Below are 20228 nucleotides of genomic sequence, written 5' to 3'. Positions count from 1 at the left end.
TCGGAGGGTGAACATCGCCCCGGTCCCACCCTGTCCTTCCATCCAGCTTCTCAAGTCGTCCCATCCTGCCCGCGGAGAGCAACCAGTGTCACAAGCGGGGCCGGTGCTCTGCGGCACGCGGGCGCCGTCGGCTCGGCGAGCGCAGGGCGTTTGCGGGTGCGTTCGTCAGCAACAATCAACTTGCAAATCCCACGGGTGTCTGGAGATTTTTCCACCCACTCCTCTTACAAGCAACACCGAAACGTCTCGTAACGGGAGAAGTCGGTGAGAAAAGTTCTTCTTCTCTCCCCTCCCCTCGTCTGTTCCCAGGGACGTCCCTTTGGCAGGGACGCGCCGAGCCGAGCCCTCCCTCGCCCCCCCAAAAGCAGTTGCAAATCCTACCCCAGAAGAGCAGGGAGGCAGAAAAATCCTCATCAGCACCTTCGAAGAGGATATTTTTCCAAAACCAGACTTTTCCTTCGTCTTGAACCTTCCACTCACGTGAATTCACACCCCCCAAAAAATGTTGTTTTCCTTTTTTTTAAAAAAAATAATGTGAAATATCAAGCAAGTTGATTACGATCTTTCATTTCAGATCACTACAGCCTTAGGGATGGGTGGTTTGAACATGAAGGGACCCGGACTAATTTTGGATGCCCCCGTGGGTCTGCGTGCACCGTGTCACTGGGACGGGGACAGTTTGGGGAGGGCACAGCCGAGGGACAGTCTGCTGGCAGGAGATCCGCGGGGTGTGAGCCAGGTAACTCCTCACCTGGATATCGTTTGATCGCAAAGCAATTTTATGGGAATAAAATACGGGGTGCTTGCGAACGGGACTGGGGGAGCGGGAAGGGAAAGCGGCCAGGTTTATGGGTGGCCACCGAAACCCCCCCGCCGTAAGGCAGGGAAGGAAGCCTGGCCCCCAGGCCTGCAAACAGCGAGGTCTCCGGGAGGTGCCGGCTCTGGCCGCGGGCTCCCGTCGGGGCTCCCAGGCCGCCCCAGGGGCGGCAGCACCGGCCCTGCCGCGGGGCTCTCGCCCACGCCGCGTCCCTGGATGCTCTGGTCCACGGCGCGGGGAGGGACGGTGTTAACGAAGGAATCTCCTAATTGCACGTAGAAGCGGACTGCGATGAGCAAGCCAGGATTTACTGAGCTGCTCCCGCCACCCAGTCGGAGAAGTCCAATCTCTACACGAAATAAGAAATTATTTTGAAAATCCACTGTTTATTCTGCTGTGACAGGTCGATCAGTAAGGCAGGCGTCCTCACTTCCCTTTTCTCCCTCCGATCTAATCAGTTTTAATTGGAAGAATAAATGAGACCTTTCCTTCAAGATAATTATACAAAACATTGAATGAAATTACTATTAGCATTTTTTTTTTCTCACCACTCGTGTCAGGCATCTGTTGTTTTAAATAATCATCTGATTAACATTTGCCGTGCACCTCTCCCTGCCTATAGCGAGCACACACCTCCCTCCCAGCGTGGCTGCAAGGCAGCGGTTCACAAACCGGAGAAAAGGGGCTGTTCTCCCCAAAATGTCTCATCACACGCACCAAGACCCGAGGACCCCGTCGCCTGGGCTCTACGGGATGCTCCTGCGCCCATCACCGAGGCCTCTGGGCTGACACGGCTCGGCACAGGGAGCTGGAGCTGGCGCTGCCTTCGCCGTGCTGGCACCGGCACATGCGATGTTTTCAGGAGCTTTCGGGGGATAAACCCGCCCCGCCGCAGGACCCCGGCCCCGGCCCCGGCCCCGGCCCCGGCCCCGGCCCCGGCCCCGGCCCCGGCCAGCCCGGGAGGCCCGCGGGCCGCCCCGCAGAGGCCCCGCCGGCTCATGGCAGCTGTGGCCGGGCCGCCTTAAGGCAGGCGGGGGCGGGGCCGACCCGGAGGGGGCGGGGCTGCCGTCGTGACGCCGCTGGTGGCCGCGCCGGGCTCAACTGAGGAGTGCCGAGCGGAGCCGAGCCGAGCCGAGCCCCGAGCCGAGCGGAGCCGGGCCGGGCCGAGCCGAGCCGAGCCGCGAACCGAACCGGGCCGAACCGAGCCGAGCCGAGCCGAGCCGAGCCGGGCCGAGCCGAGCCGAGCCCCGGCGGCATGCAGCGGGCGGCAGCGCGGGTGCTGCGTGGGGCGCGGATCCCCCCCGTGCGGGCGCGCTCGGCCCCGGCGCGGCCCCCCCCGCGGGGACTGCTCTATGGGCGGCACGGGGAGCCCCCGGCCGTCGTGCAGTAAGGGGGTGCGGGGGGGGGGCTGGGTGTGCGCTGCCGGGGGACAGGTATGGGGGGGTAGTGGGGTGCATGGCAGTGGGGGGTGCAGGAATGCAGGTATGGGGGGGCGCGGGGGGGGGCTATAGTGGGGTGCGTGGCAGTAGGGGGTGCAGGAATGCAGGTATGGGGGGAGTGGGGGGGCTGTAGTGGGGTGCATGGCAATAGGGGGTGCAGGAATGCAGGTATAGGGTGGGGGGTGCAGGGGGGGCTATAGTGGGGTGCATGGCAGTAGGGGGTGCAGGTGGGGGGGCTATAGTGGGGTGCATGGCAGTAGGGGGTGCAGGAATGCAGGTACAGGGTGGGGGGTGCAGGGGGGGCTATAGCGGGGTGCACGGCAGTAGGGGGTGCAGGAAAGGGGTGGGGGGGAAGCTGGGGGTGCATTGCGGGGAGGGTGGGGGGTACGGGTGTAGGGGCAAGGCTGGGCTGGGGGTGCAGAGGGGGGCAGAGGTATGGGGGGGCTAGCAGAGGGGTGCAGCGGGGAGGTGCAGATGAGGTGCGTGGGTCTGGGGGTGCTGGCGAGTTGCTTTGGGGGTGCATTGCAAGGGGGGCCGGGGGTTGCCCACCCCAGGGGCGGCGGGGTGGGGATGGGGGGCAGCTCTCTGCAGGACCCCCGGGGCAGGGCCAAGGGTGCTCGGAGGCTCCCGAGCACACAGGGGGACCCTGGGGGTGCCCCCATTTCCCGCAGCCTGCCATGGTCTCACAGGCGGATGCCGCGGGGGGGTTGCCTCCCCGTCCCCCACCCCCCTGCTGCCGCTCCTTCAATTTGCCTTAAAACCCCCTGGTTTTCCCAGGAAGCCCATTCTTGCTTAATTTGGGGTACGACGGGGAGGTCCGAGCCCCCCGGCATTGCTGCGTCCCAGCTTCGCCCTCGGTCGCATCGCATTGATGGGGTTTCTCTGTGAGGTCCCCATTAAGGGACCAAGCCGGCGTCGTGCCCCTCGGCGTCATGAGCGGTTTTTGGGGACAGCGGCTGGCGCTCGGCGGCATCGTGGGATTTTCCTTTTAAAACGGCCAAAAAGCCTTGCAAGGGGGAAGTCACGTTTTGGTGGGTTGTATGCCTTTTTTTCAAGGGAGGAGACCTCGAGGACTTGCTGCCCTGCTTGAGCCGGCTCAGGTCACCCCTAGAAATGGAGGAGGTGCCGATACGTTATCCGGGTGCATCCAGCCACCGAACCCCCGGGGTTTTTTTGAGGCTGAATTATTGCTTTTCCTTATGACCGTTTAATTGTGCAACAGCGCTTATCACCCATGACGGCTCCTGAGATTTGCTGCCCTCGCCCCATTGCTTGTGCAAGGCCGGTCTTGTGCTTCGTGACTTCTCTTTTTTGCAGATTTCTGAAAATACCCGAGTTCCAGTAACGCTAAAGCGGGGCAGGACGAGCCGTAAAATCCCCGGCCATGTGAAACGGCGGCTTTTTTGCGCAACCTGCTGAATTTGTTAAGATTGGCGGGCATTACTTTGCTTGGTGACGCGGGATTTTGTTGGGTGGTTGGCTTTTAGCAGCCTCCATCAAAAATCTGTCCGTCTGTCTAATATAAATCTGATTTTTTTTTTTTTAATGGGATGGAAATCCGAGCAGCGGGTTCACACCCAAGGTGCTGGCACAGGGCTGATGCTGTGCAGAGGTGCTGCGTGGTATTAACTTTAACCTCAATATTTAATCGCAGTGAAGAAAAAGGAAGGGATTTCAATTAGTCAGACATGCAGAGGGTGGCAAAACCCAAATTGATTTAATTTGTTGCCTAACAAGGCAGAAAAATGTATACGGCATGGAGACGGCATTGCTGGGGGTCAGGGAGCCGGAGGCGTGGGCGCCCATCGGCTGCAATGCCTCCACATGGGTCCCTGCATCTAGTAATGCTGATTTGTATTTTATTTTTAATTTTTTTAAACCTTAAACAGGATGGAGTCACCGCGTTTTCCTGCCGAAGCCTTGCAGTTCGGTTTGAAGCGGGTTTGCAAGGAGCTAACTTCGTCCTGCTAATTCTGGCGGGTGGCTTGCACAGCAGCCGCTGCTGCCTCCCGCTTGGACGTTAGACACGCGCCCGGCTTCATAATTCATAACCTTGCCAAAAAACGCATGGGTTTGAGCAAAATCCACCAAAGTCAGGACTCTCGGTCATACCCAGCGGCTGCAGGGCCGTATCCTGCACCTCGCTGATGCCAAATTCTCCACGTGAGGTTTTTTGGACCCTCCTGGGAGCCTCCCTCAGGTCTCATCGTCCTAATTGCTAATTAGGAGAGGAAAACACTTGCAAAAGCCAGAGAGCTGCCCCTGGGATGGGTGTGCAGGGACGGGACAGCCGGGGCGATGGCAGAGGGGGATGTGCATGACGCAGACGGAGGATTTCTGTGCTTGGGGACGCTCCCGTCGGATGCTCAGCAAGATGGATGCTAGCACGGATGCTCAGCAGAGGTGCAGGCTGTGGGCTTTCTGTTTGGGTGGCTGCTGCTCAAAGCAAGAGCTGGAGCCTGATGCCCTCACCCGAAACCAGTACTGGGGCATACACGGGACCTACAGCCGGGGCTGCGGCCAGCGATGCAAATTCCCATGTGCTGAAAGCCTTCTGACACGTGCACGGCGCTATTTAATCCAAACCTCGAAGTCGTCTTCAAATCAGCCGGGCAGCTTGGAGGAGGGAAGGGGGAAACCGCTTTGCCAGCGCAGGCCAAGCCACGAAAAGAAATTTGGCGTATCGTGCCTAATGACACGCGCTTAGCGGCGTGTAATTGCAGCAAATAACCCCTCTTAGAATTGGCCGGCTTTGCAGAGCCTCCAGCTCGTTCAAATGTAGTTAAAATTGCCTTCATCTTGCAAAGGGCCGTGGCTGGATGGGTTTGCCCTGGCTGGGAGATGGGTCAGGCAGTCATCGAGCCCCCGGTTCCTCTTTCCCCTTGGTCCGTGTCTTGGTGCTGCTGGGTTTTCTGGAGGAGCTTTTCCCTCCCCTTGCAAGACCCAAAGCATCCCAAAAGTTCTATATTGCAATTCCCCCGGGGCCGTGCACGCCGGGAGGATGTGTTTGTGGGAGGGAGCTGAGCTGAATTCCCCAACCCCGCGCTCCCCTCGGTCTAAGAGCATCTTCACATTTAAAACAGCCTCGTGGCAAAGGCCTTGGGACATCCTCCCTCTTGGAGGGGCTTTTTTCTGTGCTTTGTTCCAACCCCGGCTAAGGGTGTGAGGTTTAGGGGTGGATACGGGCCTTGCTGCTCCCTGGGGACGGAGGAGGCTCGATAGGGTCGTCTAAGTTGGATGTTGGGTTTCTTCACCGGAGGAGACCAGGCTACAGGAATATAGATGAGACGGGGAATACGGTGCTGTTTATTTTAAGTCTAATGTGCTGTGTAGGTGATACAGGCATCTCCTTCCAGCTTAAACCAAGGTGCAGAAGACATCAGCCAAGCCTGTAGTAACGCATTTTTCCTTTGTGTCTCCCCGTTCAGACTAAAGGACCTCGAGGTGGCCGAGTTGGGGGATTCCGATGTCCACGTCAAGATGTTGGCAGCCCCCATCAATCCCGCTGACATCAATATGATCCAAGGTAATGCGCCGGCTGGATCTTTTTTTGCGTGTTAATTCTCGCGTGACGCTCCCAGCGGGATGTCTCGGAGAGTTTGGAGCCGGTTCCTGGGATGGGGAGGTCTGGGGTATGACAGGCTCCACTGCTCACCTCCGGCTTTCCGGCAGGGACCTACGCCATCCTCTCCCCGCTGCCAGCCGTGGGAGGGAACGAAGGTGTCGGGGAAGTGCTGGAGGTCGGGCGTCGCGTGGCAGCTCTGAAACCCGGGGACCGGGTCATCTCGGCAGGCGCCGGACTCGGTGAGTGCGTACCCCGGCACCCTCGGTGCCGGGAGCCACGGCACCGCTGGGTCCTTGCTCACCGGTGAGGTCCTCCTCTGCATCCCCCCACCTGCAAAGCATCTTCTCAGGGGATTTTGGGGATGCTCGAGCTCGCCGGGAGCTGCCCAAGCCTGCACGGAGAGCAAACCCGTGGTCATGCTCTCGTGCGAACCGTTGCCTGGGGAGCTGGCGCGGGGATTTTAGGGGTCCCGGAGCAAAACCGCTGCTCTCCAAAGCACCGTCCTTGCTGCGTGTGGGTAGAGCCATGTGCCCCTCCCGCTTACAGCAATTACATCTAATTGGAGGTGACTTAAAATGGAGAAAAATGCTCTATTAGAGAATGTTCCAGGCGAGCGAAGCAGCAGTTGGAACCCATTTAATGCTGTATTAGCCTAATCATAAATATAACGGGCTGGATTGTCTCAGACTAGAAGCATCGGGATAACCGCTGGAGCTGCACAAAGCCGTCTTCATTTCTTACCTGCTTATATCTTGGTTTAAGTTTTATTCTTTCTGCCGTGTATTTTTATTTTTAATGTTGGTTGTTTGTTTTTTTTTTTTAAAGCAAACTCGATACCAGATCCCCAGGCACAGCGAGCGATGCTGCTGGTCCTCTGCAGACGCAGGGGGGCTCTGGGGAAGGATGGGGGTCCCCGGGCTCCTGCGCACGGGCCACACGCAGTGCAAAAACCCGGAGCGCTTGCAGTAGGAGCGGTAGCGGTAGCGATGCCATTGCTTGTGCTAAACTTGAAGTTAGAAATCATCTACTTTGCTATAGCACAGACCCTTTATGGGGCTTCTGCACCGTTACAAAGCATCGCAGCAATCTGTGCTTCTCTGGAAACAACCGCGTTCTGTCAGATCTACTTAGAGCTTCTTTAAAGACCCGGGATAAAGCATTTAACCTGTGCAAGGTCATGGTTATATCTCATTACAGTTTTCTCCTTAATAGTGCTCTGATGGGAAAGCATGGGAATTTATTTTCCAACAAATGTCTCTTGTGCTCCAAAATGCCAATGGCCAGAAAAATTGTCGGTTCTGGGTTAGTGTAACAGCTCGTTCTTTGCCTGTGTCTTCTTAAAAGGCTTTTTCGCTTAATGGGAGAAGGAAAGCTATCTAGTTAAGATCCAAATGTGATCTTTTTAAACAGTAGGAAAAAAAGTAAATGGATGATAAGGGGTTAAATCGGATATAAATATAGAGAGACGAAATCTAAGTAAATCAGCTTTGAATATATGGGCTCATCCATAGGATGGGGAGTATTTCCATTAGCTCTGTGCACACTCCCTGTGCCCAGGGAGCCCCGCTGTCCCTCTGGGAAACGCTTAGACTTCTCTGGGTGATAAATCTCGGCGGGCAACGGGGGATCCATCCCCTGCCTCACAATATTTTGGCTGTACCCATATGGGAAAATGTTTCCTAATTCACTCTCCAGGATTTAGACGGTGCACGGCATGGCAATGCTGCAGCAACCGGCGTTAAGGCTGTGGCGTGAGTTGAGGTCTCATAACGTTTTCCTTTCCTTGCCCGCCTTCCTGCCGCGCTGCCTGCGATGCTGCCGTACCCCAGGGACGTGGCGGACGCAGGGGGTGTTCCCCGAGGAGAATCTGCTGAAGGTGCCCAGCGACGTCCCATTGCTGTGCGCTGCCACCCTGAGCGTCAACCCCTGCACGGCGTACCGCATGCTGGCCGACTTCGAGACCCTGGCCCCAGGTACGGCTTTGCCGGGTGGAAGGAAATTCAGGTGGATTTGCTGGTCGCTTCTGCAATGAAAATCTGGATTTATTTATCTGCAGGTGACTCCGTCATCCAGAACGCTGCCAACAGCGGCGTGGGCCAGGCTGTTATCCAGATCGCCAAAGCCTCCGGCATCAAGACCATCAACGTGGTGAGGGACAGGTGGGTCCCTGGGAGAGGAGAAGGTCTCCCGTGGGGCGGGAGCTGCCCTTGGCCTGGGCTGGAGGTTGGCGGGAGGTCAGGCAACTTTGGGAGCTGGATCTGGTCATCCTGCCCATCCAACCCAGGATTTTCTCCTGTTTGCTCCTCCAAGGTGTCCTCCAGTCTCTGCCCTGTTGTCCCCAGGCTACGTCTGAGCAGGAGGGAGGAGAAGGTGACACTCTGCTTTCCGGCTCATCGAGTCTTTTTTTTTTTTTTTTCCCTCCCCCAGACCTGATCTCCCAAAGCTGGTGGAGAGGCTGATGGCCCTGGGCGCAGACCACGTCATCACGGAGGAGATGCTGAGAAAACCAGAGATGAAGGATATATTTAAGGTACCTCAATGCTGATCGCACTGGAGAGACCATCTGGGGCTGTCCCTGCAGTTCAGTGCTGCAGGGAAAGGTGCAGGGATGGTGGGAAGGACAAATCTCTCTCTAGATCAGGATTTAGCCCCAGAAGTTGAGGGCTTTTGCTGCTGCCACAAGGGCTGAGTTACAGATTTTAGCTCTACGACTCTTAGCTGCCCCCAGGTAAATGTTGAGGTTAAGGCAGTCGCTCCCTCAAGAACTGCGGTCTCATCCTCAAAAGGAGCCCTAAAATTGGGGAACCTTCTTAATGAACTCTTGCAGAGCATCCCGAAGCCCCGGCTCGCCCTGAACTGCGTCGGAGGCAAAAGCACTACGGAGATGCTGCGGCATCTGCAGTAAGTTTGGCTGGGTGGTGGCTCGGGCACGGGCTCTGGGACAGCAGCCGGCACTGGAGGGTCCTGCTCCAGAGCCCCTGGATTGCAAGAGGTGGCTGGAGATGTTGTTAGCTGATGTTGGTCATCACTGAAGTTTTGGAGAGGGGAGACGAGTGGAGAAGAAGTGGTTTTGGAAAATAGCAGTGACTTAAAGTTAACCCATCGTCACTGCGTGTCTCAAACGCTGCCGCTGGCTGGAGGCAGCTGAGGTCCAGGTACGAAGGTCCACCAGGTCCTGGCCAGGTCTAACTGGTGTATTTAGCTGCAAATCCAGCTAACGGCGCATGGGAGAGAGAGGGGAGCTCTGGAAAGTGGAGTCTGCGGGGTAACTGGGGGAGCCTTGGGGCGAGAACGGCCCCGTCGGTGCAGCGGTGGGGTTGGGTACGGCAGAGGGAGAGGTTGCAAGGTCAAAGCTGCGTGTTGGGGACCACATAACGAATGGGTCCCCCCTTCCTCTTCCAGGCCCAAAGGGACCATGGTCACCTACGGGGGGATGGCAAAGCAGCCTGTGATGGTGCCTGCGGTGAGTACTGGAGATGCTCTTGATTTCCCCTGGGGCACGTCCCCTGTGCTCCACTGTGGATGTCCCCGTCCCCTCGGCTCCCGCTCGGCACCGCGGGAGCTCACCTCTCCCCTGCCTGCAAATTGAGAGCCTCCAACCTTCTTTTTATTTAACTGATGGGGGTCTGTTATGGGACGAGCTGCTTTGCGTCCCAGTGCAGGTCTCTTGGCTTTATTTATGGAGGATTTGGGCTGCTGTGAAATCCCAGCGGGGAAATGGCCCCGCAGATGCCGAGCATCAAACCTGCCCTGACTCCACGCCTCGGAGTCGCATCTCTGCGTCCCGCTGTGCCCTGCCTCACAAACGAGAGCGCTAATGAAGGAGCGAGGAGCCTCCTTGCCACCTTCCACCGCTGTCACACTGGGAGGGGACGGGTCTCACCTGGGCGCACGGCTCCCTCTCTCCGCAGAGCGCGTTCATCTTCCGGGACGTGCGGCTCCGTGGCTTCTGGATGACGCAGTGGAGGAAGGACCACGCGCAGGGTGAGCCGGATGGGTGCTGAGGGACGGCACCGGGGCGGCGGGTCGGCACAGGTTGCTGACCCACCACGCCGGGGCCGTCCTCTTTGCTCTTACTTTTGCCGTGAGTGCTGATAGTCCTCAGGGCGGCTGCAACGCAGGCGCTGGGTGGCGCGGGTTGGGCAGGGACCGCGGCGTGCCACCGTGCCGGGGGCTCTCGCCCCATCCCGCGCGCCCGAGCGGGGAGTACATCACACCCCGGCATCCCCGGGCCCCTGTATGGCTTCAGGCGGGGGTTTGCCCGGGGACGGTCGGTGGCTCTGGCACGGCACGGGCGCGGGACGCGCGACGGTGAGAGCTCCCTCCTTCCCTTGCAGACCAGGAGAGCCTGGCCGGCATGATGGACGCCTTGTGCGAGCTCATCCGGAAGGGGCAGCTCGTCGCGCCGGCCTGCACCGAGGTCCCGCTCCAGGACTACAGGGCAGCGCTGGAGGCCGCCATGAAGCCCTTCACATCCTCGAAGCAGATCCTCCTCCTCTGACCCCCCGAGACCTCGGCTCGTGGGCAGCAGCGGGCTGAGCCCGGTGCTGCTGCACCCCAGCCAAGCTTTCCCTTGCTGCCTTCGCCGCAGATGAGAGATGCTTAGGGGAAAAAACCTCCAGATCCATTGATTTTTCTTCTTTTTTTTTTCCCTTCTTTTTTTTTTCCCTTCTTTTTTTTTTCCCTTCTTTTTTTTTTCCCTTCTTTTTTTTTTCCCTTCTTTTTTTTTTCCCTTCTTTTTTTTTCCCTTCTTTTTTTTTTCCCTTCTTTTTTTTTTCCCTTCTTTTTTTTTTCCCTTTTTTTTTTTCCCTTTTTTTTTTTTCCCTTTTTTTTTTTTTCCCTTTTTTTTTTTTCCCTTCTTTTTTTTTTCCCTTCTTTTTTTTTTCCCTTCTTTTTTTTTTCCCTTCTTTTTTTTTTCCCTTCTTTTTTCCCCCGCTTTTCCCTCCCCCCTTTTTTTTTTCCCTTTTTTTCCTTTTTCTTTTTTCTTTTTTTTTTTTTTTAAACTTTTGGGTGCCCGCTTAAAGTTTTAAAAGCCTCTGCAGCTTTGCATGGACGGCAACGTGCGTAGTTGCTTCTGAAGGGAGGCCGCGGTCTCGCTTTAGCTGGGGTGAGTTTGGGCGCAAGAGAAAGCTCAGGGAGCCCGGGAAGGGCAGCTCGCTCTGCTCAGGGTGTCAAAAGAGCAGCAGTTTCCCCTCGCACGTGTTGTTGGGGCCGGGGTCTGCGCCGCCGCCTCCTGCCTGCCTCGGCAGCTGGCAGCGGTGCTCTGCTGTTTGCACTGTCCCTGCGGGGGCCCTTTGGCTGCTTTTGGGTGACTTTGCCGGGTAGCAGGGGGCTGGTCGCTGCCCTTCTCCCAGCCGGCACGGCCCCCCTGCGCTGCTGCAGCCTCTGAGCCACCTCCCTGTCCCCCCCCTCCAAGTTCAGCAGCCAAGCGCCCCTGGGCTGGGGGCACTCCCCACGTTGAATTGCAGAGAAAAACCAAATTTTAAAATTGATTTTTTAATTTTTCCCTACCCAGCCCATGCAATCCTGGCAGGACGGGGGCATGGGACGCCTCTGCAGGCTGGAGGGCAAGGACACAAAGGGCTTCTCCAGCCCTTGGCATCACGTCATCTCAAAAATGAGCTCAAACGGCAGAAAAAAAAAGAAAGAAAAGAGCAACACCAAATTACGAAGTACCAGCCAGCGCTGCCGCACTAGCGGGAGCTGTAAGACACTGTCGTCCCTTTGGGGACAGCCCCGGGGTGGTGGCATTCACGGTGGGGACGGGGTTCACCCAGCAGGTCACAGCCGGACTCGCGCAGGGCAAGGGGGGCTTTTTGCGATACGTGGACTTGAATTCAGTTTTGCTGCTGTTCCCGCTGCCACTACTGATCGTGACGAGAACCTCTTGGAAATCAATGTCTAATATATATATTTTTTTTTTTTTTTAAGATGCTGCCAATAAATGTTTCTGTGCTCAGTCTGGCATGCGAGGGGGGGCCGGGGATGCGCGGCATCAAGAACGGGCAAACCCAATGCACGGGGCTCCCTTGCTGCCGGGCCCTTTCCCTGTCCTAAATCCTGGGGATTTTCCATCCTAGAAAGCTTTAATTACAATTCCATGTAAGCAGTTAGTGTCCTGCTAAAAGCGGCTGCAGCATGGATGTGGTTTTGGGCAGACAGGGCTGGCTCTGCCTCGTTAGTGCCCGTCGGGCACCAAAACCAGCATTTCTTACCCCAAATCTGTCCGCCAAGACAGACGACATATTTTTTTTCCCCGCAGTTATTGCAGGGGGAAGGATGAGGCTCATCCTCAGGGCAACAGGGCAGGGGGCCAAGAGCCGTGAGTCCCTTCAAAAGTCATTTCGAAGCAACACGTGGTTCATTTTAATTTCAATTTTTGGCCTTAATTACTCAGCGGGGGGGAAGCTGCCGGTGATGTCCCTCAGCGCCGTGGCCAGCACAGCCCTGGGGCGAGGGGCCGGTGCCTGAGGGGGGAGATGCCTGCCTGGCCTTTTGAGGTCCATTGCAAGTGGCAGAGAAACCCCAGGTTATTTATTCCCCCCCCCCATATTGGTGGCCACCCGTGTCCCTCTGCTCGCCCCTGGGTTCAGGGTTGGAAGAGGACGGTTCGGTCCTGAGCTGCAAGGGGATGAGACGCTGCGAGCGCAATGGACGCCTTTACCCCTCCTTCCCCCAGCGGCTCCGCCGATACAGCCAGAGCCACAACCGGTCTCATCCACGCTCGCCAGAAAAGTGAAAATCCCGAAGATGGGCTATAAAGCTTCATAAAACCCAGTGGCAGAATAAGGGGGGGGGGAGAAACTCCTTGTGCTGGTGCTCAGGAGTGGGGTTCAGCTCCGTTCAACCCTATCAGACAGCAGAGAACCCACACGGCAGCACTTGCCAAAAAAACATCAATTCAAGACAACTTGCTGAGGGATGGGGTGGGATAGCAGCAGCCTGGCTGCTCGTGGCTTGGACGGGCGTACGCTTCGCTGGGTAAAGAACTGGCTGGACGGCCGGGCCCAAGGAGTGGTGGGGAATGGAGTTTACTCCAGTTGGTGGCCGGTCACAAGTGGTGTCCCCAGGGCTCTGTGTTGGGGCCAGTCCTGTTTAATATCTTCATCAGTGATCTGGACGAGGGGATCGAGTGCCCCCTCAGTCAGTTTGCAGATGACACCAAGCTGGGTAGGAGTGGTGATCTGCTGGAGGGTAGGAAGGCTCTGCAGAGGGACCTGGACAGGCTGGATCCATGGGCCGAGGTCAGTTGTATGAAGTTTAACAAGGCCAAGTGCTGGGTCCTGCACTTGGGCCACAGCAACCCCATGCAACGCTACAGGCTTGGGGAAGAGTGGCTGGAAAGCTGCCAGGCAGAGAAGGACCTGGGGGTGTTGGTTGACAGCCGCCTGAATATGAGCCAGCAGTGTGCCCAGGTGGCCAAGAAAGCCAACGGCATCCTGGCTTGTATCAGAAATAGCGTGGCCAGCAGGACTAGGGCAGTGACCGTGCCCCTGTACTCGGCACTGGTGAGGCCGCACCTCGAATGCTGTGTTCAGTTTTGGGCCCCTCACGACAAGAGAGACATTGAGGGGCTGGAGCGTGTGCAGAGAAGGGCAACGGAGCTGGGGAAGGGTCTGGAGCACAAGGCTGATGGGGAGCGGCTGAGGGACCTGGGGTTGTTCAGCCTGGAGAAAAGGAGGCTGAGGGGAGACCTCATCGCTCTCTACAACTGCCTGAAAGGAGGGTGTGGAGAGGTGGGGTCGGTCTCTTCTCCCAGGTAACAAGTGATGGGACGAGAGGAAATGGCCTCAAGTTGCACCAGGGGAGGTTTAGACTGGATATTGGGAAATTTTCCTTCACTGAAAGGGTTGTCCAGCATTGGAACAGGCTGCCCAGGGCAGTGGTGGAGTCACCATCCCTGGAGGTATTTAAAAGACGTGTAGACGTGGCGCTTAGGGACATGGTGTAGTGGTGGGCTTGGCAGTGCTGGTTAACGGTTGGACTCGATGATCTTCAGAATCACAGAATCACAGAATCGTATAGGTTGGAAAAGACCTTTAAGATCATCGAGTCCAACCGTAAACCTAACAGGGTCTTTTCCAGCCTAAATGAGCCTATGATTCTGTGACGATCAGCGCAATAGCTGGACTGTGGCTGAGGGTCTTGCTGGAGAGGGTGGGGGAAGGAAAGGTCCATCTCGCCATTGCTGTCTGCTCTTGAAGAGGGTTTTTTGATGGCACACTCCTCTCAGTAAAAAATGTTTCTGCGTACACCCCCCATATGTGTGTATTTATTTATAGATCATATGTATGCTCTCCTGTACTAATATATTAGGTACCCTCTCAGACATACACAGGCAGCAGAAATTAAAAAAGTAGGCAATAAAGATGAACAATATCTGCAAACTTGTTTTTATTTTACTCTATGAATGGTACGACCCCCCTTTTTGCTCTGGCTAAAAAAATGCCATTAAAAATATCAGTCTTTTATAGCGAGGGCTCTGTGGTTCCTACGCGTCATTAGTTTTGAAGATCTTGGCTGAGCACTTTGCGATACAGCCATGCGAAGGGCTGGTTTGTTTTGATCCAGTTTATTTTGATACTTGGTATTAATGACGGTCACTGCTGAAAAGAATTCCTCACGCAGACGTGTAGATGCGAGTGGCCGAAGCGCGCCGTCAGCTGCGCTTACTAAACCCCGGTGCTTGTTTTTGGGTCCATCCGCCGCTTAGGCAAAGGGTTTTCTTGGCTGGTAAAGGTCCATCTTCCCCGTGGCAGCCCGCTGTGCGTGCAAACTAACAGGAAGGTGTTGCGTTTTGGGGGTTTTAGCAAACGCTCGCGCCGTAGCACGAGTCTCTTTCAAAAAGCGGTTCCTTTCTCGCGCGTCGTTCCAGGGGCACCTTCACCTTGAAGGGGCACCTTAAGCGCGTTTATTTTTTGGACGACATCTGCTAATAACGCACTGCTGACAGCAGCTGGTCATCAGCAAGTTTGAACCACTTGGGGTTTTGTAAAATGAAACTCCTTTAAGTTCGACAGCTCTCCTAAGCCCTTTGCCGCAAGACCAGCAGCCAATCTCCATGTGGTAGGAGAGACTTTCATGGTTGCTCCCCGTCTCGTTCCAACGTATTGTAAAGAAGTCGTTTACTGTTGAGAATATACCACCTCTGTATGAGAGCATATAAATAAAATGAACATGAATCAAGTTCAGGTATTTCCCTCCCGCATCCCGACGGATTGTCTTGCACACCCCGCTTTGGAGACCGCTGGCTTAGCAAACCCAAGTGAGGCAGGATCTGGGTGTCTTCTGCTGGAGACCCTGTTACAGGCCCCGAAGTCTTCAACGCCGGGTTCGGTACAAGTGACATCCCCCTCTCTGGATGAGCGTTTTTAACCTTCATGACTTCACGGGGGATGTTTCCGTCGGGAACCTTGCTGGAGCTGGTGCTCCCACTTTGATCTGCTTCTCAGCGGCTTTGTGCAGACCTGGAAAGCTCCCAGGTGCTATTGAAGATCTCTGATGTCCGTAACCCAAGCCACCAATTCAGCAATACCTATTTTGAAGTCATTGGGACGAGGCACGGGATGAAATACATTTGTCTGCTGCTTCCCGGCGCCAGCTGAATTGGCCGTTGTCCTCTTCCTCTGGCCTACGGGTGCTTCCCTTGGGACGTGGGATCACAGACTCAGCTCTCGTACCTTGGGACCTAATTTAGGGAAGCTTTTTGCGATGGGACTGTGCTGTCTCGCACTGCATGTTTACTGGTGAACCTATGAACTCGTGGTGTGATTTCTCATGAGCACTGTGATTTTTTTGCAGAAATGGCTGTTAAGGGTGGAGCATCCTCCCCAGCTGGTGTCACAGGTCCGCTCTCACCAAAAAACCAAAATCCCCCGTTCTGTGGGAAGGAATGGGATCACGAAGTAGCGTTTTGTTTAAATGCTCTGCTTAAAGCCTCTCCTCTAAAGGAAGCCTTAGTAAATGCTGATGGGAGAGGTTCTTCCTCCAGTAAGTCCAACGTGTGAGTCCCGTGGGACAGACGTACCGCTCTGCCAGCTGCAGCGCTGTGGTTGTCCCCAGATGTGACGTAGGATGGGCAGGAGAAGCCCACGTCTGCTCCCTGCAGCCCCGCTGCCCCTGGCCCTGCTCTGAGCCGGGGGAGGAAGGGGCACGGGCTCCCCAAGAGCTACGAGGGACTGGTTTGGTTTGAGTGGCCGTGGGTGCTGGTGCAGCTCCTGGATGAGCCCCAGGTTGGCCTTGTGCTGGGTTTCACCGAGCGCAGCGCCGGTGCCTGGGGCCTTTGGCTTTCGCGGGCTGGAGCCAAACCCTTCGTGTCCCTGAAGGCAACCCCTGGCCGGGTGTCGAGACGGTGACCGTGAGACCGTAGAGACAGGACAAGAGAACTTGCACAGATTTATTCTTGAGAACGACAAACAGTGAATTATGGCTTATTCCTATACTAACGCAGTTCTACCTCTGTGACGCTGACTTGCTGCCCAAGGTCTCTGCCATTTCTGGTCCAGCCCCCGCTGGGCTCCAGCCCTGTTGCCGGCAGCTGCGGTGTCTGGTCCGCGGGTGCAGGTTGGGCAGCGGCGGCCGGGTCGGAGCTTGGCCCTGCGGTGGCCCTGGCACGGGAACGGCAGAAGCTGCTGCCAGTAAGGCCATCGCTAACCACAGAGCGCAGAACGGAGGCAGGGCGGCCCCGGGGACCTGCCTAGCAGCTAAATTTGGCTGCCCGGATGGAAGTGCGGGGAGTCCCGTGGCTGGCGCGAAGGGACCGTTTGGGGCGCGCGGCGTGGCGAAGCCGTGGATGGAGCAGGAGCTGCCTCCTGGGTGCCGGCGGGGCCGTGGCTGCGGTGCCGTTTTGGTGGGGATGGACCGGCACTGCCCGTCCGGGCGGCTGCGTCGGCCCGGGGCTCGGGCGGCGTGGAGCCGGTGGTTGCAGATGTCTGGGGGTCGTTCTCGTCCTCTGCATCTCCCACGGCCGGCCGAGCCTCAGGTCGTCGTCTTCTCGGGTGGTCTTCCTTCAACTTGGCGCCCAGTGGGGATGGAGCTGGGGCTGTCTTTCTTTCACCAGCACTTGGAGTAACCATCCGGAGGAGGCTGGGGTCATCCCTCTTAAAGAAGGGGTTGTAGTAGAAGAGCAGCTGCAAAGTGCAAAGGAGAGGAGTTACTTGCCATGATTGCAAGGAGGAGAAAGAAGAGATACTGAGCTAAGCATCTGCATCAGCAAAGACAAACACGGGCATTAAAAAGGACTCTCCGGGGCATTTTAACCCCCAAGTTTTGGCTGAATAAAATGTTAGGATAGGGTTTTGTTAAGTAAGAACCACCCTTGTGGTTTTGGCATTTGGGAGCAGAGAAGCGTAGGATTTTCAAAAGCCTAAAAACTGACGGAGAAAGCCAAAGACCACTCGTTTCCAGCCACTTCAGCACGGAATGAAGATGTCGGGAATTATGCGATGCCGACGTGTATCTTGTCAGCGTTAAGCAGCTGCCACGAGAAGATTTAAAGTTTTGGTGCAGCCAGATACAGAGCAAGCACAAGAAAAGCAGGCTACAATGGAACCACCATTCCGTTTCACAGATTCAAGGTAAGCAGAACTAACCGCAATCTATTTTGTCAGCATTTCTGCTCCTCCGAAATCCTGCGTCGAGAATCCCTGAGAATGACCCGCGAGACAAAATCAGGCCATTTGCTCCCACCCCCCTGCGTGCTCCCTGCCTCGTAAAGGCTTACTTTAGCTGAACGTGAGCCTCTCCCCCCGAGTGTCCCGAGGGTTCTTTTGTGTGCGGAGGAACCCACGTACCTTGCCCAGAGCAGGACCTGCTGCTGCTATGGCTTGCAGCTCCTCCACGGAGGCCGATATGAGAGAATCCCCTTCCATTTTGCAGAATCCATGGAGGTTAAGCTGGAGAACGAAGCCTCTCATGGACTCGGTTTCAAAGATCTTCAGGGGTCCCCTCCTCCCCAGCACTTCCGTTCTGAAGAGTTTTTCTGCGATCACGACGCAGTTTCCATCGTCGCCCCACCAGATTGACTGGAAGCGATGGCTGCTGACAATCTTCCAGAGCTTCTGGAGGAAGGAGCGGGCTGAAGGCTGGTTGGTGTTGGCAGAGATCTCCTCCCAGAAATGGTAGCGCATGATGGGGACCCAGGATTCATCAGGCAAACCTTGAAAGGCTTTTTCTTCTGCGAGAGGTCCGGTGGCAGCACCCCACGATGTTCCCGTATCACCTTCTGCATGGTCAGGAGAAGTTGAAGCCACCCACCAGTCTGGCTCCTGCAGGTCCAGAGCCCAGGATGTCCCTGGTGATGGTGGCTCCGTTTTAACGACTTTCTTCACCGCTTGACTGCAACTTCCAGCCATGGCCCTTTCCCCAGCCAGCCAGGCTTGGTCCTGCTGGTCAGCAGGATGAAGGGCCATGGTGCCAGCTGCCTGGGAAGTTCTCAACGTCACGGTGACATCTGTGTTGCATCGCAGTGACATCACAGCGTGGCGCCCATCTCCTGGCAACGGGAAGCGGAAGACAGAAGAAATTGCTGAAAAGCCCTGATTTCTTTTCACGGGGAGAGCTGTTCTGAGCCAAGAAGCGAATCCAAGTGTATTTGCCTTTGGTGTGTCCTGCTAGGGCAGTGCTGCGTCCCGTTGCCCCTGGGAGTTGGTCGCCAGGGAGGGATGGGGAAGGCTGCAGCGTTGGGCATCAAAGCGCCCCAGACCTGAAGTTTTTCCCTCGGGCACCTTCCCCCCGTGCAGAAATGCCCGTACCCTCTGCTGTGGAATAGCCCCCGCTCTGGGAGTTCAGCAGCGCGGCTTCTGTCATGGCTGTCCACGTACCCAGGTGACGCTCTCAGCTTTCAGCAGGCTCTCCGTGCTGCTCCCTAGAATGAGGTCTAAGTGAAACGCCACCTAAATATATTTTGGAAATGAAATAAACTGGTGCACCAGCTCCGAACGAGGATTTTGGTTATTTCTTGCCTGGCCATGGTGTGCACGCCGTGCCTCGGGTAATTCCGTCCTCCAGCTGAGCATCTCACCATGTCGGAGTCAACGCAATATTTTTTCTTTCCCGTAGGGACTTTTGGAGTATCACTGGCGGAGAGTGGTAAACAGCCGCTCTGCTCCACGGCTGCCTTTTGCTGATGGCAGGGAGAGCCGCAGGCAGCACGTTTACCTCCCTGGAGGGTGACGTGCGACGGAAAACACCAGTATGTAAAATTACTGCTGCAGGGGGGAGTCTCGCTCCTCCAGCTCGGCTTTTGGGAGTGAAAAGGGGGAGTTAAGCATCGTACCTTCATTTTCAGGCATTTTCTGGGTCCGGGGGAGCGAGGAGAAGGGCAGCTGGGCAGGGACATTGCTCAAGGTTGGAGGTGACTCCTCTACAACTGCGTTTGCTTTTGGAAGAGCAAACCACTTAGCAATTAAAACTCACAGCTCTCGTTAGCAGCTAAATTTGCTGGGCCATATTAAAGCCATTTTATCCCCTCATAACCCCTCGCACTCAGACCTCCCTTAGACAAGAGCGATCCAAGAAGCCTACTAGATGTAACCCGTGATAAACTCCTTGCCAGCACCTGCCCTCTGCAATCCCCCCCAATAATTGGATTAATTGGATTAATTTGGATTAAAATCCAAAAATTGGATTAAACCCCCCAATATTTTGTATTTTCATTATCCCAGCAGCAAAGCTGCCAGCGTTGGATGCAGGGCAGCATCGCGTGCCCCGATGCTTTCCCGATCGACAAATATACTGGGGAAAAAAGCAAGAAAAGGACTTTGAGATCGTTAAGAGCACTATTAAGCATGACATAAACCAGAAAAATTAATGCAAAGCTTTTATCCCCCTTGTTTATTTGACTCGGCAATAAAACCTAACAATCTTTAGAGACCTCTCTTACTTTCACAAAATGTTCCCGAGCGCTCACTCCTACACCAGGGCACGACGGAATAAATAATTAAATTTAACTCTACTTGTCAACCGAGCAGGATCGTGGTTGGAAATCCAGCTGCTGGCGTTGCAAATACATGGTATTAATTTTTTAGGGGGGTGATGGTGAGTTGTTTTTTTTTGGGGGGGGGGCGGTGGTGGCTGCTAAAGCTGAAATGTTCCCGAGAGCCTCTGCTGGGGTTTGGTGTGATTTAGGCATCTGATGTGACGCCTGAAAGGATAAAAATAAGTCCCCAAAAATGGCATTTAGGGATCTGCAAGAGGGACGTCGCCGTTCGTCAGTGGGAATGAGGAACGAGGAGTGCAGCCAGGGAGGGGGGTCCCCAGGAGGGGGGATGCTATGGGGGGACCCCTGAGCACCCCAGGGGGTGGGGGCCCCCATCCCTGCCTGCATTTGGGGAAGGAGGAGCCCAGCAGTATCCGGTGTATCGGGAAGGGGGCACCCCGCAAGCCCCCGCCATACAGGGGACCCCAT

The 20228-nt window shown here is 56.0% G+C and overlaps 1 protein-coding gene across 1 annotated transcript; it reads left to right on the top strand.

Moving 5' to 3' along the window:
- Positions 1–2072: 2072 nt before the first annotated feature.
- Positions 2073–10430, top strand: MECR (mitochondrial trans-2-enoyl-CoA reductase). The gene is made up of 10 exons (XM_075522263.1): positions 2073–2203; positions 5685–5782; positions 5929–6060; positions 7651–7794; positions 7878–7980; positions 8249–8351; positions 8649–8722; positions 9224–9284; positions 9733–9805; positions 10159–10430. Exons 1-10 carry the CDS (start codon positions 2073–2075, stop codon positions 10320–10322), a joined length of 1083 nt encoding a protein of 360 aa, XP_075378378.1. The 3' UTR covers positions 10323–10430.
- Positions 10431–20228: the final 9798 nt, after the last annotated feature.

This window comes from Mycteria americana, chromosome 21 (assembly GCF_035582795.1).
Source record: "Mycteria americana isolate JAX WOST 10 ecotype Jacksonville Zoo and Gardens chromosome 21, USCA_MyAme_1.0, whole genome shotgun sequence".
Lineage (NCBI taxonomy): Eukaryota > Metazoa > Chordata > Aves > Ciconiiformes > Ciconiidae > Mycteria > Mycteria americana.
Note: the sequence above shows the minus strand (reverse complement) of the source record. Positions and strands in the feature narration are given on the sequence as shown.

Excerpts from the sequence above, each read along its gene's own strand:
- MECR (XM_075522263.1), top strand. The coding sequence starts at position 2,073 with ATGCAGCGGGCGGCAGCGCGGGTGCTGCGTGGGGCGCGGATCCCCCCC. Across the intron at positions 7,981-8,248 it reads ATCAACGTGGTGAGGGACAG|ACCTGATCTCCCAAAGCTGG; the intron begins GTGGGTCCCTGG and ends TCCCTCCCCCAG. Across the intron at positions 9,806-10,158 it reads GAGGAAGGACCACGCGCAGG|ACCAGGAGAGCCTGGCCGGC; the intron begins GTGAGCCGGATG and ends CTTCCCTTGCAG.